Here is a 19,456-nt window from a genome sequence, read left to right as displayed (position 1 = left end):
CCTTCTTTACAAATTGAACCCCCAACTCTCCAGCAGACCACTTGTCTCAGTTTCCTTCTCTTCCCTGTCCCCTTTTCCAGCTGATCACAATGATCATTTCTTCTAACATTCTTTCCCACTCATCCTGATAACCATTAGCCAACTCTAGCAATCATTCCCTGAGGACCCACCAATCAAGACTGATAGAGGAGCAAGTAGTCCAGTGAAATGGGTAGGCAAACTCAGATCATCACTCTTCTTCCACTCCTCAAAATCAAATCCCCCAGTCTTATCCCCAGATCTGTAGTATATTGTATATAAAACATACTATGGCCTTTTCTTACTCTCTTTTTCCCTTTCCACGGTACTAAGCAGATTATGGTAAGACATGCTGCTTTCCTGCTTCCTGTGGAACATGACAGATACCCCTCCTTGTCAAACCCAATTCCAAAGTGTCAGTCCTCAAGACCTAGGAACATATTTTACACAATACCCCCAATGGCTACACTTATGAATAATCAAGAAGATTTTCAATTAGATAACCAAACACACTGCTAAGAATTAGAGTGGGAAATAGATACGAAAGAAAAATCCCACTCAACTTAGACAAACCAGATGTAAGCACCTATAAGATACTTGGATATCAGATAAAAAACACAATCAACCAAAACCACCAAACAAGTAGAATAATATGACCCTACTAGAGTCTATCAACCCCAATATGTAAGCCTTAGGAATTGAAATATAGCTGAAACAGAAGACAAATTTCCTAAAATAGTTGGATGAATAAGGCAGAGATTCTTTAAGAGGAAATGAACTAAATGCAAATACAAAGTGGAAGGAAATGAAAAAAAAATCAGCTCAACCTAAAAGTGGAAATAGAATCAATAAAGAATCAGAACTGTGGAAAAATTGAAAGCAAAAGATTTAGTAACTCATGGAAGAACTTTGGAGACCTAGTAACTCATAGAAGAACCTTGGAGACCAGCCTCACCAATAGACTATAAAACATCAAAGAGTAAACTTTGGCATTGAAGACAAGATAGTAGAAAAACATACCTGTTTAAAAAAAGTCAAATAAAAAAAATCATTGCCGAAAATCTCCAGAGAAATTGAGAACAGCATAAAGAGACTATATCTATGAACAATAGAATGGATGGATAAGAAATGTAGGTCAAAGGCACATAAAGTATTCTTTAACAAAATAATACAAAATTTTTTTTTCTAATCTAAAGAAGACTATGATGAAGAGAGTACAAGAAGCATACAGAACACCAAGTAGACTGGAACAGATTATAAGGTCCCTCAGCACATAATAATGAAAACACTAAATATACAGAGCAAAGAAAGAATATTAAATCTGCAAGGAAATTTACTGGATATAGTGTCCTTGGCTGGTGCTAAGTTAGAGCAGGACCCCTGGGCCCAGATCTGCCTATCATAATGTTCTTCTTGTAGGTTTGTAGGACCCTCTGCATCCTTCTACTTTGCCATTCTCCCATGCTTCTTTCACCTAGCTTCCCAATAGGTGATCCACGTTCCTGGTAAGTGAGGACTTTCATGGTACATGCCCCTTGGGCTAGTGTGCAGATATAAGTGAGTATATACAATTTGACTTTCTGCTTCTGGGTTAACTCACTCATTATGATCATTTCTAGTTCAATCCATTTTTCCACAAATTTTGGGATTTCCTTGTTTTAATAGCTGAGTAGTATTTCATAGTGTAAATGTACCACAGTTTCTTTATTCATTTTTCTACTTAGGGACACTTAGGCTGTTTCCATGATCTGGCTACTATGAATAAGGCTGGCCTACCCAGATCTAGCTAATGGACAGGACATTCTCCACAGATAAGTGGAGAATGGGATCTGACATTTACACAAACTATTGTGCCCCATATTTGACCAGGTCTTCTGAATGGGGAGGCCTGGTGGCCCTCAGAGGAAGAATAGCAGGCTACCAAGAAGAGACTTGATACCCTATGAGCATATACAGGGGGAGGAAGTCGCCCTCAGTCACAGTCATAGAGGAGGGGAGTAAGGGGAAAATTGGAGGGAGGGAGGAATGGGAGAATACAAGGGATAGGTTAGCAATTGAGATGTAATATGAATACATAATAAAATAAAAACAAAATAGGAAAGTGACTGAAAAAAATCTGCAAGGAAAAAAGACAAAGCATTACAATGACAGACTTACTAGAATTACAACTGAATTCTCAATGGAGAGTCTAAAAGCCAGAGAGGCCTTGGCAGATGTTCTCTAGAATCTGAATGTTCAAGGGTGCCAGCCCAGAATTCTACATCCAGCAAAACATTCAGTCACAATATGTAAAAAAAATAAGACTTTCAACAAAAAAATAAATAATATATATCTATTAATTCTACCTAAACAGAAGGTACAAAAAGGAAAAATCTCACAGTTAATAGTACACAATCAAGATCGCTCAAGGAATAATAATCCCAGACCAGTAAATCAAAAAGAGGGAAACATACACAAGCACATGCGCACACATGCACACACACAATTTAACATGAATCAATAACCCTCAAAATAACAGGTATCAAGCAAAATTGTTCATTGATATCTGTCAACATTGATATTTTCGATTATGCAATTAAAAAAATATGGATTGTAAGAATAGATATAAAATCAGAATCTATTTTTCTGCCACATCCAAAAAACACAGCTTACCATCAAGGATAGACATTACATCAGGATAAAAGGATGAAAAAGATAAGCAGTTAGTACAGTATACATGTTCCTGGATATGTGTCCATCCACTGGGATGTGAAAACCCTACAAGTTGTTACAAATGAAAGGAACTTTCCCTTCCTAAACAACAATCAACTGCCTATACCTCTTTCATAAGGGGTTGGAGAGCAGAATGCCCTCCTTCATCTTTTCTTGAATATCAAAGAATTTTATCTTATGCAGGTTTTATGCATATAACTCCAGTTGCTGTGAGCCAAGGTATAAAACAACCATGTCCTGTCCAGAAGTCTGCTTTCAAAGCTTTCTTCTCCATCTACTGGTCTTCCCCATTCTAGATGATGGGAGGTTCACTCTGGCTCAGTAAGATAAATGCTATATTTTCTTTCTCATATGTGGTTCCTGACTTCAAATCTTCATTTAGTTTAAACTAGCATATATAAAGAAGCCAGAAAACATATAGAAACTGACCACAGTAAACAAACATCCTAAAAGAAGGAACATAGGAAAATATAGATTAAAACAAATTTCAGCAGCTAGGAGGAGAATGAACACAAAACACCACCCCTAATCAAGAATCTCCCTGCAATAGACACCTGCTGAAAAATGGAAATGTTCTTTTCTCTGGTGGAGTGACACTTGGTATATCAAACATACTACAAGGAAGGCCCATACTCAGGAATAGTTGGACAATTCATACTAGACTTGCTTTTTTGTTATAGACATTTTTTACCTTTTGTTTTGTTTTGTTTTTCTTGTTGTTGTTGTTTTGCCTTTTTTTTCTTAAGCGTGAATTTATGTAGGGAGAAGGGTGGCTAGGATCATGGAGGAGGTGGTCTGGGGAAGAATATGATCAAAATATATTATATGTAAAATAGTTTGTTGGCATAATGTTCTTGTAAACTCTGTATGATTTACCCTTGTTCATTCAAATGCTTATTTCTCTACCCCACTATCTGATTTCAATCTGAACACTGCATTGTGATGTTTATTCTATCTCCTGTCTCATGTTTGTGTAAACTTGTCACCATTTGTTCTCTGTGTTGTGAATAAAAGTAAAGTAGTCAATGCTAAACAATAACAAAGAATAGAGTATGACATCCTGTTCCTCTGAGAGAAAGAGAAAGAGAAGAAAGGTCAGGAACGAGGCAGGAGGAGAAGAACAGGAAACATCAGTATAAATGAATGAGGCCTAGGAGATGAAGGATTTAAAATCAAGTATAGAGTGGGAACTCTGAATGGAAGGAAGTTACACTACATAGAGGTTTAGGATAGAGTAATTATTGCTCAGCCTGGTCTCTCTGTGTGGTTACTTGGATTTGAAGCTGGTTAAAAAGTAACCACTGATTACACTAAAATAATAATTCAATACTAAATATTAGTAATAATCATTCAACAATATTTCAATAAGAAAAGTTAAAATATAAAGTAGAAGGGAATATTAAGGCAAGAAAAGTTCAACAATGGATGTTGGCTAGTGATAAGGAAGCAAGGTGTTGATGGAAAGCTTTACAAAGAAAAGGAACTCATGAGAAAACTCTGTGGACAACATGAATAAAAATATTCAATTACAGATGATAGAAAGTTACATTAATGGAAGGGCTCAAAATATTCAGGATTAAGTTTAAATGTTGATAAGTGAATTGGGGAGAAGAAAGAGTACTGGGTGGGTGTGTCAGTAACAACTTGAACTACATAAAGAACACCTATAAATTCCACTAGTTTGTAAGCTAATTTTAAGAAAATCCTCCAAAGAATGGATAAAGAGACTGTGGTACATTTACACTATGGAATAATACTCAGCATTAAAAACAAGGAATTCCCGATATTTGTGGACAAATGAATGGAACTAGAAATGATAAGTCTGGCTGAATTAATTCAGAAGCAGAGAGACTCACATGGTATATTCTCGCTTATAAGTGAGCCCTAGCCCAAAAGGCATGACCTATGAAAGTATTCACTTACCAGGAGATTGGGATAGATGTGAGGACATCTCACTGGGACTCTAGGGAAGAGAAATATAGGAGATGGGGAAATAGAAGGACCCAAACGGTCCCAGAAACCTACAAGAAGAACATCTTGACCAGTGCATCAGAGCCCAGGTGGGTCTGCTAAAATTATTGCACTAAGTAAGGACAATACAAGTAGTAAACATTGAACCCTTACTCTGATCTACCCAATGGACAAGCCATTCTCCACAGTTATGTGAAGAGCAGGGACTAACTCTGACATGAACTCTGATGCCCCTTATTTGACCACTTCCTCTGGGTGGGGAGACCTGAGGGCACTCAAAGAAAGAATAAGTAGGCTACCAAGATGAGATTTGATAGCTATGACCATATAGAGGGGAGAAGGTCCCCCTCGGTCATAGACCTATGGGAGAGGAATAGGGTGAAAGCAAGAGGGAGGGAAGAATGGGAGGATACAAGGGGTGGAATAACAATTCAGTTGTAATATGATTAAATTAATAAAAAAAGAAAATCTAACATGTAATATGGAGTTTGAATAGAACTAATCCACGAGTAGAAAAAGTTGTTCCCTTCCCACACCTTCCCCTCCCCGCCCCCCAAAAAAAGCCAACTGCTATTAAATGAAAATCTCTTTGCCATGCATGGAATGCATTCCTATTTATCTTGTGTCAGGGAAGTCCCAACAACACCAAAAACAGCAGAATTACCATCATAGCTCTTATTGACCATCATAACTGCATAGTAAGACCATATTGCTGATGTTATCACTAATTTTAGATGAAGAGCACAGACAAACCAACCTAGAACTGACCAGGAACTACAAGCTGGTAAGCATACATAGGACCAGAAGTGCTATTTAGTACTATTTATGTTTTGGGAGATAAAAATCAGCAATGATCTTATCCTGCACTGGACACAGAATGTTCAAAACTAACCTGCTTGCAAGGTGTGCCCATTAGTGTACAACATGACAGTGATGAGGAGGAAGAATTTATGCCTTGATTGGATATAAGGTCTGCTTCATACAATAGACTTCATGCTTAGTGCTACAAATCTAGACAAAAGCCAATAGTTAAGGAGATCTGTGGCTCTAGAAACTTACTGTTGTTGTTTTGTTAAATGGTAAAGTCTTCTCACTATCTTTGAAGTGTGTGTGTTGTACCTGTGCAATATTTAAGTATCTTGAAATCTTTAAGATAAGAAAAAATCTATCTCAAGAACATGGAAATATGTCATGTAGATATTATTTTGAATAAAGGTAAGGTGCTTATGTTCAAGTATATCTTAGAGCTAAGAACTTAACTTCCAAAAAACTTGACTCCAAGTTGTAAAACTGTTTCCTGCCGTAATGTTTTTAGCTTGTTCTCTCTTTAGATAAAATTAGTACCTAACTCAGATGGTTACTAATGTAATTTAGAACAAATCATTATTAAATCATTATTAGGCAAATATACTCACTTAGAAAAGTATAAATACAAAGCTTATTTTGAGACAAAGTGACTTATGAAAGAGCTTATGTTAATTTACAGTTGCAGAGGGAGAATCCACCATGGTAGGGAGTCAAGGCATGGGGAAGCTAATTAAGGAACCAGAGAGATTACATCTTCAACGACAAACAAAAAGCACAGCTACACTTCAGATGCTGTTAGACTCTAAACTCTCAAGGTGTATTTCGTCTAGTAATCCTCCTTGTCACATATTCCATAATGACAACCCCAAAAAAGGGACCTTGTGTTTAAATATGTGATCCTCTGGGGGACATTCATCATTCAAATCACCACAGTATTATTTGGCACTATAAAAGACTGGGAAGTTCTCCATCTTTGAAATCACTTAGTATATTGTCAGTGATAATCATCACAGTTTCTTTAATGTTTATCCAGTAATAAAATTTGTATCATCTACCTTTGTGAAGAGGCTTTCCAAATTGGAAGAAGATTTTATACTTACTTATAATTCTTGAACACAGGGAATTAAACTAGAACCTTTGGATGATTTTCTTCCTTTTAATTACAGGTTTCTCTACTTATATTTTTCAAAATTGCCTGTCCTTTTATCTTCCTTTTAGACTTTCTGAAATATCCCTTTTATTTAAACAATCTCTGTCAAAGAGAGCAATATACTTTAGGAGTCTAGGAAAGAATCTTGTGTGAAGTAAATATTAACTGTCTGTACACTAGTGTTCTCAAAAATTACACTAAGTGTATTACAAATGACGTGACTGATCCCACATTTCCAGATAGGGAATGGTTATTCAGACTGTTCCCTCCAAATCCACCCAATGGATTAGATCTGGAATGGGCACATTTCCTAAGGTGTGTCAAGTATTTGTCACTCTACTATCATACTATGATTTTGCTGAAAATATGAGGAATAGGGCTTTTGTATTTCTAGATGGGGAGTAAAAGAACCAGGTCAGCCTAGAGCTCTATATCTACTTCAGCACTGACATTGCCTGAAGGCATTTTTCTATGAAAACTGTTATCTTGTAAAGGTTTAACAGCATGTTGAACTCAGGATCAGCAAAACTCCCTGAACTTTACCAAATCACATGAGAGAAAGACATAAATTGACTCACAGGTGATAACTGACAGCCTAGCATAAATGAGCCAATTTTGCTTTCATGTACACTAATTGTGACTAATGGTGATTAATAATCATATCTGTAGATATTAACTAAAGCCAAAAAGACTTGTATTTAAGGACAGATTTTATTTTTGTTGTTTCTTTTGAGATATACCTGTTCTCAATTTGTTGTTTATGCTCAAGCTTCTAACTCTATTGTATGTGATCCATAATTAGATAGGATTATATATGTTTGCCTCCCAACGCACCTTAATGGCACATTTTAAAACCTTATATCTAGGGATGCTTTCTCTGAGAAGCACTATTGAATTTACTTTATATAGTGAAGGCTTTATTATTAGTTATGAGCATATTAAGCATATTTTAAAATAAAATATATTTTACCTGACATATTTTTAAATAAAATAATTTCAATAAAATGTCTATTATGACAGTAACTAAAACAATGTTTACTATGTGTTATGCATAAAAAGAAGTGTGGAAATTTTACACAGGTACTTTTCTGCAGAGTGACAATGCTGTTGGAGAGTATTTCCAAACAAAGGGAACATAATTCAGGGAACAAGAATTGAATGAGGGATGAAGAAAGTGGTATCCTCACAGAACTGGCTTACATTAGGACATTAAAGGAACATCCATACATACCCATACAAAATGGGAAAAATCAGAAGAGATGGAAATACAAAGACATGTCAGTTTAGATCTCAAGAGAAACAGGGAATACCCTCAAGTAAAAGCAACTGAGATCCTGTGAAAGTCAGTCCCCAGTCTCCACTTAACTGTGGAGAATGTTCAGTCCCTTGGTTAGATCTGGGTAGGGGCTTGATGATGCCCATATGTGGCCATGTCCCTTTGTGGGAGAGGCCCAATGGCACTTGGAGGAAGGATAGCGGACTACCAAGAAGAGACTTGATACCCTAGCACCATATTCACGGGGAGGAGGTCCCCCTCGGTCACAGTCATAGGGAAGGGGATTGGGGTGAAAGTGGGAGGTAGGGAGGAATGGGAGGATTAGGGGATGGGATAGAAAATGAGATGTAATATGAATTATTTTATTTTTCAATAAAAATGTGTTAAAGAAAAAGCAACTGAGAAAGTTTTATCTTCCCTGGGACACAGAGAATAATGAGAATGTATGGTGAAAGACTGGTTCAGCCATACCAGGAAATACCTCAGTCACTAACTGAATGAGATGAAAGAGCTTCCTGGCCCTTCTCCAGAGTTCCGACTTCAGCAATGTCCAGGGCAGAGAATGAAATGCATTTCTATCAAGTGCATAAGTGGTGCCCAGACAGAAAGATATTCATAGCATGCCATTCATAGCATGCCAACCACTGAGAAAGTAAATTTTTTAAAAGAAGGTTGAAGGTAGTAGCAGAAAGAATCTAACAAAGAACTGTAGGGAACTGTCCCAAAATCAGAACAAGAGAGAGCCTTGCATTTATCAGGAATTATGAATAAAAACTATGGTGTTCATTCTATCAACACAACAATAATGAGGTAGCATCTCAGGAAGGAAGGAAGGAAATAAAAACTCTCCTCAGTTTCTTTCTTTAATGGAACTAGAGCTGAGAAGCCTTATTGACCTAGTCCCTGAAGGAGAGCTTCCAAACCCAGAAGACAATGAACAGGCTGGCGAGTAGATTGAGAATGACCCAAAAAGTGTGTTTTAGAAATAAACTGTAATTTGATATTTTCAGAACTTTCAAATATATTATTGTGGCCATATATCTTCAGAGCATTGTAAGTTCTTGTAAACTTAAAAACAATGGTAGACATAATAAAAATCTTCCTTTCTGTAACAAAACTCTAACAGACACAGTATAGATGATGGATCAGAAGGAAAATATCATTATGCTGAGATATTAATGTTGAAATGGTTGGGCAGCTTTCTGAGTTACTTAAGAAATATGTTGAATAAGCTATGAGGGATTGAGAAATTATTTAAATATGACTACTAAATTTTTAGTTGGAAATGTATTCAATTGTTATAACATGTGCAGGGAGGAGAAATGGTCAAAAAGAATAGGCTAAGGAAAAATAAATGATAGATTCTATTTGGGACATGCTGCCTATGAGATAATTATTGTGAGATAGTTATAATAAAATTATAATAAAATTATATAATAAAATTATAATAAAAACATACCAGATGATGTAAGATAATGAAAAACACAGGGCTGAAGATATGTACTGGTGAAAGCTCAATATGAAACTGGCAAGCAATCCCACAGATTATAACTGGTTAAAAGAGAATATAAACAAAGGGACATTCATGATATGGTCTGGTTACCAGGGAATTACCAAATTAGGAAGAAAAGTACATATTAACAAATACAAAAACTGTGGTAAGGTTTTAGATATAAAATGTAAGTTGACTATTTTCCTTTCATTTTAATATGAGCACTAAGTGTTGAGGACCAAGGGTAAACGAAGAAACAGACACAGAGGAATTCATTGTAAAGACTATGTACATATAGACTGTTGTCAATAGGAAGAAGACAGATAAATCATGTCAGCAAAAGTAAAATGATGAAAATCATGAATATGACAGTGGCATCAATATTAAAAAATAATTTTTGAGAACAAAAGAAATTATAATGCTCACTTATTGCAGTGTGTGTGTGTGTTTGTGTGTGTGTGTGTTGTGTTGTGTTGTGTCTGCCTGTGTGTATCTAAGGCCCTTGTGAATACTAGTCAAAAATCAAGCCAATGATTCACAGACATGGATCTCTAGCCCATTATTTGGTATGCCATTTTCAGTGGTTCTAAAACATTGCATAGTCACCATTTTCAGATCTAGAACTTTCTTGAAAAATATACACAAATAATATAGAAAGGATAAAAGTATAGAATACTAAAACAATTTTTCATAACTGAATCCCACAGATCCCAATTACACAGTGTATTACAAAAGCATATATAACATATTTGGAGACAACTTACACGTTAAAGCATCTATGAGCTAAAATACCTATGTTTTCATCAAATGAATTCTCACAAATTTCTATAGTGAACAATTATTGTAACAATTGGGCCACTTGTAGCTCATATTTTCAAAAATAAACACCTTGTTTTCTGTTTAAAAACTAGTTTTCTACATGTAAAATTGATAGATTTTACTAAAACTGACACTGCATCATAGGCTCATGCTTGAGTTAAATATTTCTACATACCCCTACTACTCATAACACTTTTTGCAGCAGTGAATAGCTGTTTCATAATTTAGTTTATAAACTTGTCCTGAACAATAAACACAGTTTGAAGTCTTTTACAAATCTTTCAGGGTAAAGCTAACTTATCACTCCTTGAATAATTTAGACTTGCTAGTGGCATAATCAGAGAAACAAACAGACTCAAGTCAGCCACCACATCATATACTGTGGACAGAGCAACACTAGGCACATTTGCTCTCTCTGTATTCACAAAGACAAAACCCGTCAATTATCATTTTTGCCTAAACATCTCAGTTAATACACTAGTTACCCAATTACTATTAGTAATTGATAGTAATAATAAACCTTAAATAGAGAGTAACAATACAGTTTAATATTTGATATTTGTCTCCAAGGTAAATAAATAACATTATATTTCATTAGATTCTAAAATACTGTGCAAATGTTCTATGTAAACAGAATTTTTGATAAACAATTTCTTTAACGAAATATTATTTAGTAAATGCTAAAAAATAAGGAAAATGTGAAAAGATTTTAAATATATTAACAATTTATTTTTATTGTTATTTAGTTCCTAATCAAAGCAAAATTCCCTCTCGCCACCCCTCTCTTGGAAAGAATTATTATATTGTAATAACATCAAGGTGCTGCTAATATGTACCATGCAAGTTAGTGGGCAACGATCAATGCAGAAAACTATAACTAGCCAAGCATTAATAGTAAGTGATGAGGGATTTCTATCATGGATAGGACATGGGTCTATGAGGCTCCCCCTCATGCTGAATGTGTATGTGTAGACTGAAAGCAAGGGACAGGTTTCATCTTCTTTAATGGTGTCACCACAGATAAGCTGTCCATCCTGCAATAAATAAGCATTTGTGCCTATGTAAACAATCCTAATTAAAATCAGTGGAGCAAGTATTTTTAAAAGAAAGAAAGAAACACAAAAAGAGTGGACAGGGTTTGAAAGAATTTTAGCAGAAAATGGAGGGAATCTTCTCCTACTCCTCTCCTCCTCCATCCCCCCTGTTCATCTGAGGAGGGAGCAACCCTCACCAACCCATCCTAGATCATCAGGTGATAGGGATGGCAACTGCCACTTCACTTTTCCACAAACTTTCTTTTGCATTTTTTTCATTTTATTTTAAAACAGGTTCTCACTAAGCAGCCTAAGTTGGTCTTGAACTTTTGATTCTCCTATTTGTCCCATGCTTTCAAGTACATGGGATTATAGCCCTATACTAGCAGGCTTAGCAACACAGTAAATTTTTAAGAAAATTATTTTCATTGCTTTTTGTAATGCTTACTTTAGTAATAATAAACCTACCATGTATTATTAGTTGTAGTATGCCTGCTACCATGCAAATTATATGAAATGAAATATAATACTATACTCTACACATAAAACCTTATTAAAAAACTATTTCATTTAAAATTGTCAACTGGATAGGGGAGGCCCCAGGAAGTTTATGGGTATCTATTTGAGACTGCTAACAGTGGGGGAGTATGGAGCCTGAAGTAGCCATCTCTTGCAGCCATGCATGAATTCCAGTGGAGGAATAAGTACACTATCCCACCCACAAGACCTTTAACCCAAAATTTGGCCGGCCTACAAAATATACAGGGACAAAGATGGAGCAAAGTTTGAGGAAATGGCCAAAGAAAGACAGGCCCTATTTAAGACCCATTCAATGAGAGGGAACCAATCCCTGACACTATTAAACTTACTGTTATGCTTGTAGACAGAAGCCTAGAATAACTCCTCTGAAAGGCTTCATGCAGAGGCTGATGGAAACAGAAAAAGAGGCCCACAGCCAAATATTAGAGAGAGCTTGAGAAGTCCTATGGAAGAGTCTGGGGGATGATTAAAGAAGCTGGAGTGGTCAAAGACTCCACAAGAAGACCTATGGAGTTAACTAACCTGGGCTTTTGGAGGCTCACAAAGACTGAACCACCAATCAAGTAGCGTGCATGGACTGGTCCTAGGCTCCCTGCACATATGTATCAGATGCACAGCTTTGTCTTCGTGTGGATCCCCCAACAATTAGAGTTGGGTACTTCCTATGACTCTGATGCCTTCTTTTGGATCCTGTTCCCCTAATTGGGCTGCCTTCTCTGGCCTAAGGTGGAGAGGGTGCACCTAGTTTTGCAGGCACTTAATGTGCCAGGGATGGCTGGTACCAATGGGGACTTGCCCTTCTGAAAGAAGGGAGGATGGAAGTAGGAGTATGCAAGAGACAGGGACTGAAAGTAGAGGAGGGAGGCTACAATCAGGATATAATGTGAACAAATAAGTATTTTAAGAAAAAAGAAAACTGTCAACTGAAAAATTCTGAAATAGTTCTTTGCTGGCTCATAAAGAATTCCTTTTTTGTTGTTGTTAATGAAAACAGGTTAATGGTGAATACTGACTTTAGTGAGATAACAAGGAGTTTGTTCTTATAATTTAGTATGTTTATGTTCTTATTTTTATAAATCACTTCAGTGATCTTATCTTAAAGTATTCCATACAAACATTAAATATTTAGAAATTACATTTTTTGTTCTTTGTTGATTAAGAAGTTAGCACTGAAGACAAAGAATTCACTGTTGGGGAATCACATCACAGTATAAAATTAACACCAACTATATGAAAATATCAAACCACTTAATACCAAATAATTTAGTGCAGACATCTTTCTCAAAAAAGAATACAGAAACTTCTTAGATTTGTTTTTTTAAATGACAAAAATATCTGCTTGGAATAAGATGTCTAGAAGTATATAACAATATTCCAAAAGTGATAGAGAATGGAAATAGTCACTCACATGATCGATTAGTTCACGAACCATTCCATTCCATTGTCCATTAACATCATCCTGGGCTCCATATTTCCCATCTTCCACAAGCCTAATTTCATATGTAAAGCCAAGGATTGTAGATAACTCTCGTAGGAGATCAATACAGTAGCCTTCAAATCGATCATTCCCATAAAGAGGTTTGTCAGACTTCTTAAACAAGACATAGGGTTCTTCCTGTAACATTAGACATGAAACAATGATATATGAGTAAACCAGGAAACAGCATCAGAGCCATGGATTTGATTGCAAAACAGAAAACATTGCATTAATTTAGGACAAAAATCAATTTAATTTTCTCTTGATTATTTTTAACATAGTTTGAAATATAAATAAAGGAGATATTGATAGTACTTAAGGAATTATTGTGCCTTATAAGACAACATTTAACTATTAAAGTCCATCATGTTTAATCATATGCCTGCCTAATACTATAATTTGTGATGTAATATGTGATTTTAACATGATTAAAATAATCAAATTTGAATTATACAACTTACTCAATCATTCAGATCTTCGAATGAACAAACAATTGCTTGATTCATGCTAACTATGTAGAATTGGTGAAGATGCTTATATCTCATTTTATCCTTTGCCATAAAACCATTAATTTGCAAGTACTACAATAAGTTTTAGGGAAAAGTGTAGCAGCTTTCCGAAAACATAGACAGTCTGAAGAAACATTTTGACTCCAAGACATTTGATCATTGAGCCAAGGTCTTTATTCTGTAGCCAATATTAAATACTTAATTTTACTAACCATTGCATCTGATTAGTGGAAAATAAGGTCTACACAGTGAACTAAAGACCAAACTGAGAGCTACAAAACACCAATGCTGCTCATTCCCAGGTGAGAGGGATCTACACTGTGTAGGGCATGGATGGGTCCGACCTTGGGCAACCCAGCTAACCCATAGAAATATCCTTGGGGACAGGCCACATTAGCCACCATATTGGGAAGGACTGTGGGTTATCCATGCAGCGTAGGGCATTCAGTGTCCTTCTGCTGCTTGCCAGAGCTGGGAAAGAGGGACTGTGGATTATGCAGGCAGCTTCGAGCTTTCACCACCCTTCTACTGCTTGACAGATCCACAACAGGGAGTGGCAGACAGGCAGAACTGTATCCTAGCACTGGACACAATCGACATTAGCTGCCTCCTGAGAAACTGTGGAACACCCAAACACTTTTAAACTCTGATCCCTTTCAGCACCCCAGCTGCTTGCTGGCCTAGCCTAGCTAGGTCACAAAGCAGATAAGCATAACCCTAACATCGCAAGAGGGCATGTGGAGGGCATAGCTGAATCCAGGTTCCAGCCACAATCCACCTTAGCCTCCATCTTTTTTTTAAGTAATATATTCAGATTACATCTCAATTGCAATCCCCTCACTTGTATCCTCCCATTCCCCCTCTCTCCCTCTTCCATTCTATTTCCCTCCCCTAGTTTTATGGACAGAAGGGGACCTTGTCCCCCACTATAAGATCACAGTCTATCAGGTCTCTTCCTGGTAGCCTGCTTACTCTTTCTCTGAGTGTCACCAGATCTCCCCACCAAGGGGAAGTGGTCAAATAGGTGGCACCAGAGTTCATGTTTAGGTCAGTCCCTGCTCTCCACACCATCTTAGGAGCAAGTTCCGGCTTTGGTCTGTCTCCACCCACCTGCCTGAAGCATACTGCTCAGATAAAACAAGACACAAAGCAAACAGGCTGAAGAGAGAGGTACTCAAGCCACAATCTACATTAGCTGCTGTCCTCTGATCAATTTTGGGCCTGGGTCAATCTCTACCTGCCCTCCTGAAGCATAGTGCTGTGACTCAGCTAAGATATAAACCAAACAAGCTAAACAGTGACCTGCTCAGGCCACAATCTTCATTAGCTCATATCCTGCTAGAAGCTTCTGGCTCTGATCTTACCCTGCCCACCTACATCCTATTGGCCTGATCCACCTAGGTCACAGAGCAGAGACTTGTGCTGGGCATACCCTATACTAGCTGCTGTTTCTTAAACAGCTTTGAGAAACAATCTCCCTCTCTCAGCCAGAGGCTTACTGACCTAGCACATCTGAAACACAGCAGATAGACAGAGGCCTGCCATCTGGAAAAGGACTTCAGGGCACCTAGCAACTTTAGGTTTAGAAATCTATCAGCTCACTCCTCTCTTGCCAGACCCAATTGGGATACATTCAGGCAACCTAGCTGAGCTGAGTGCACTTTCTAACATCCACTGTGTGACATTCTCAGGAGGACTCTGGGGAGCCCTAGAAAGCAACCTAAGGATTGGAGCTCTCTTTGCTTGCTCCCAACCTGCCTCACAAATGTAAGGTACAAACAGTAACATCATTGGAAGAACCTCTAGGCCTGCTAACAGGTCAGAGACAACCAGAAGCCTAGAGGACAGCACAAGAAAACTAGCAAACAAAACAAAACAAAACAAAAAACCTCAGAGCCATATAACAACACCGGAAACCAGTGATCCTAACACAGCAAGCCGTGGAGATATGAACACCCATGAAACACAAGGACAAGAGTTTAAATCTGAAGTGATGAAAATGATAGAAGATTTGAAAGAGGAAAATAAATCACTCAAACACAGGAAAATACACTAAACCAGGTAAAGGAATTGAATAAATCCTATAAAGAATTATGGAAAAGCCATCCAAACAAATGAAGGAATTGAATAAATCTTATTTAAAAAAATTGCAGGAAAGTGCAATCAAATAGGAGAAAGAAATGAATAAGACTATTCAAGACCTAAAGAGGGAATTAGAACTGACAAAGAAAACACAAGCTGAGGCAAACTTAGAGACAGAAAGCATAGGAAAGAGAACAAGAATGACGGACACAGTCATGCCGACTGAATACAAGAGATGGAGGACAGAATCTCAACTGTGGAAGATACTATTGAAGTCATTGATACATCAATTTAAAAAAAGGATAAAACTAAAAAGTTCCTGGCACACACAAAAAAAAAATCTGGGAGACTTTAAAAAGACCAAATCTAAGAATAATAGGAATAGAAAAAGGAGAAGGCTCCAAGCTCCAAGGCCCAGAAAACATTTTCAACAAAATCATAGAAGAAAACTTCCTCAACCTAAAGGAAGAAATGCCCAAGAACATATAAGAAACTTAGAGAATTCCAAATAGATTCAACCAGAAAAGATAATCCTCCAGCCACATAATAATCAAAACATTAAATTACAGAACAAAGAAAGACTATTAAAAGGTGCAGGATAAAAAGATCAATTCACATATAGAGGCAAACTCATCAGATTACACCTAACTTCTCAAGAAAGACTATGAAAGCTAGAAGGGCCTGGACAGAAGTCATGCCAACATTAAGAGACCACAGGTGCCAAGCCAGACTATAGTACCCCGCAAAACTTTCAATCATCATAGATGGAGAAGACAAGATATTCCATGACAAAACCAAGTTTAATCAGTACTTAACCAGAAATCCAGCCATACAGAAAGTAATAGAAGGAAAACTGCAACTCAAGAAGGCTAACTACACACACACAATAATATTTACAAATCCAAAACACAGAAACACACACACTCTACCACGAGCAACATCAAAACAAAAGAAACCCGTGAGAAAGTCGTATCACACTCTCCACTCAACTGTGGAGAATATTCTGACCATTGGCTAGATCTGGGAAGGGGTTTAAAGTTTACCTCCTGTATTGTCCTTGGCTGGTGCCTTAGTTTGAGCGGGACCCCTGGGCCCAAATCTGCCTATCATATTGTTCTACTTGTAGTCTGGTGCCTCACATTTGACCATGTCCCCTGGAGGGGGAGACCTGGTAGCACTCAGAGGAAGGACAGCAAGTAGCCAAGAAGAGACTTGATACCCTATGAGAATATATAGGGGGACGTAATCCCCCTCAGGAACAGTCATAGGGGAGAGGAATAATGGGAAAATGGGGGGGGGGGAGGAATGGGAGGATACAAGGGATGGGATAAACATTGAGATGTAACAAGAATAAATTAATAAAAAAAAAAAGAAGAAAGAAAAAAAAAACAAAAAACAAAAGAAACTGACAACTGCTGGTCATTAATAACTCTCAACATCAGTGGCATCAACTCCCCAGTAAAGACACAGGCTAACAGAATGGATGCAAAAACAAGATCTATCATAATGCTGTATACAAGAAACCCACCTCAGCAATAAAGATGAACATTACCTCGGAGTAAAGGGTCGCAAACAGTATTCCAAGCAAATTAACCCAAGGAGCAAGTTGGAGTAGCCAGGCTAGTTTCTGATAAAATAGACTTTCAACCAAACCTAATCAACAGAGATGGGGAAGGCCACTACATGTTCATCAAAGGAAAAATACACAAAGGTGATGTCTCAGTTCTGAAGATATATGCCGCAAATACAGGAGCACCCTTATTTGTAAAAGAAATGTTACTAAAGCTTAAGCCACACATCGAATGCCCCATATAAATAGTAGGAGACTTCAACACCCCTCTTTCTCCACTAGACAGATCATTTAGACATAAACTAAATGGAGAAACAAGGAAACTAATAGATATCATAAAACAAATGGACCTAACTGATATCTACATAACAATTCACCCAAACACAAAAGAATACATTCTCTTTTCAGCAACTCGCAGAACATTTTCCAAAATTGATCATATTCTTGGTCACAAAGCAAACCTCATTGGATACAAGAACATTGAAATAATCCTTTGCATCTTATTAAACCGCCATGGAATAAAGCTGGAATTATACAACAAAAGAAACAACCAAAAGCATATAAACTCATGGAAACTGAACAACTCCCTACTCAATGACATCTGTGTAAAGGATGAAATGAAAATGGAAATTAAAAGCTTCCTAGAATTCAATGAAACTGAAGACACAACATACCCAAATTTATGGGGCATAATTAAAGCAGCACTGACAGGAATGTTCAAAGCACCAAGTACCTTTATAAAGAAACTGGAGAGATCCCACAGTAGCAAAATCTGAAAGTTCTAGAACAAAAAGAAGCAGACACCTCTAATAGAAGTAGACAGCTAGAAATCATCAAAGTCAGGGCTAAAATCAATAAATTGGAAACAAAGAAAACAATTCAAAGAATCAATGAATAGCTGATTCTTTGAGAAAATCAACAAGATTAAAAAACCTTTAGCCAAACTAACTAAAAGGTAGAGGGAGAATATTCAAATCAAGGAAGTCATAAATGAAAAGGAGGACATAACACCAGACCCTGAAGCAATCCAAAGAATGATCAGGTCCTACTTCAAAAGCCTATATGTGACACAATTTGCAAATCTAAACATAATATATAATTTTCTTGATAACTACCAACTACCAAAATTGAATCAAGACAAGGTAAACAAATTGAATAGACCTATCACAACTTAGAAAATAGAGACAATGATAGAAATTCAGCACAGAATTCTTCCAGACCTTCAGAGAAGAGCTAATACCAATTCTCTTCAAACGATTCCGTATAATAGAAACAGAAAGAACACTATCAAATTCATTCTATGAGAGTACAGTCACCTTGATACCTAAACCATCCAAAGACTCAACAAAGCAAGAAAATTTCAGACCAATTTCACTTATAAACATTGTTGTGAAAATACTCAAGAATATATGTCCACCCTATTTCAAGAAAACATCAAAATATCATTCAACATGACCATGTGGGCTTCATCCCAGTCATTAGGGGTTATTCAATATATGGAAATCTATCAATGTAATTCATAATATAAACAAACTGAAGGAAAAAAAACACAAGATCATCTCCTTAGATGCCAAAGAAGTATTTGACGAAATCCAGCACCCATTCATGTTAAATGTCCTGCACAAAGCAGGGATAAAAGGCATGTACCTAAACATAATAAATGCAATATACAGCAAGCCTATAGCCAACATCATACAAAATGGAGAGAAACATAAATCAGTTCCACTGAAATCAAGGACAAGTCAAGGCACCAACTCTCTCTGCATCTCTTCCATATAGTACTCAACGTTCTAGCTAGAGCAATAAGATCAAGGGGATACAGATCAGAGAAGAAGTCAAACAAACAATATTTGCAGATGATATATTAGTATACATAAGTGACCCCCAAAATTCTATTAAGGAACTCTTATAGCTGATAAACACCTTCACAAAGTGGTTGGATAAAAAATCAACTAAAAAAAATTCAGTATCGCTCCTATATGAAAGTGGCAAACAGACT

General features: G+C 36.8%; 1 protein-coding gene across 1 annotated transcript in view; it reads right to left on the bottom strand.

Annotated features, from left to right (window-relative positions):
* Positions 1-19,456, bottom strand: part of Grik2 (glutamate ionotropic receptor kainate type subunit 2) — a 664,108-nt gene that overhangs the window by 184,693 nt on the left and 459,959 nt on the right. The window contains exon 10 of the mRNA XM_051164424.1: positions 13,228-13,434. Coding sequence (XP_051020381.1) covers positions 13,228-13,434 — 207 coding nt within the window. The remainder of the gene's footprint in view (positions 1-13,227; positions 13,435-19,456) is intronic.

This window comes from Acomys russatus, chromosome 21 (genome assembly GCF_903995435.1).
Source record: "Acomys russatus chromosome 21, mAcoRus1.1, whole genome shotgun sequence".
In the NCBI taxonomy this organism is placed as follows: domain Eukaryota; kingdom Metazoa; phylum Chordata; class Mammalia; order Rodentia; family Muridae; genus Acomys; species Acomys russatus.
Note: the sequence above shows the minus strand (reverse complement) of the source record. Positions and strands in the feature narration are given on the sequence as shown.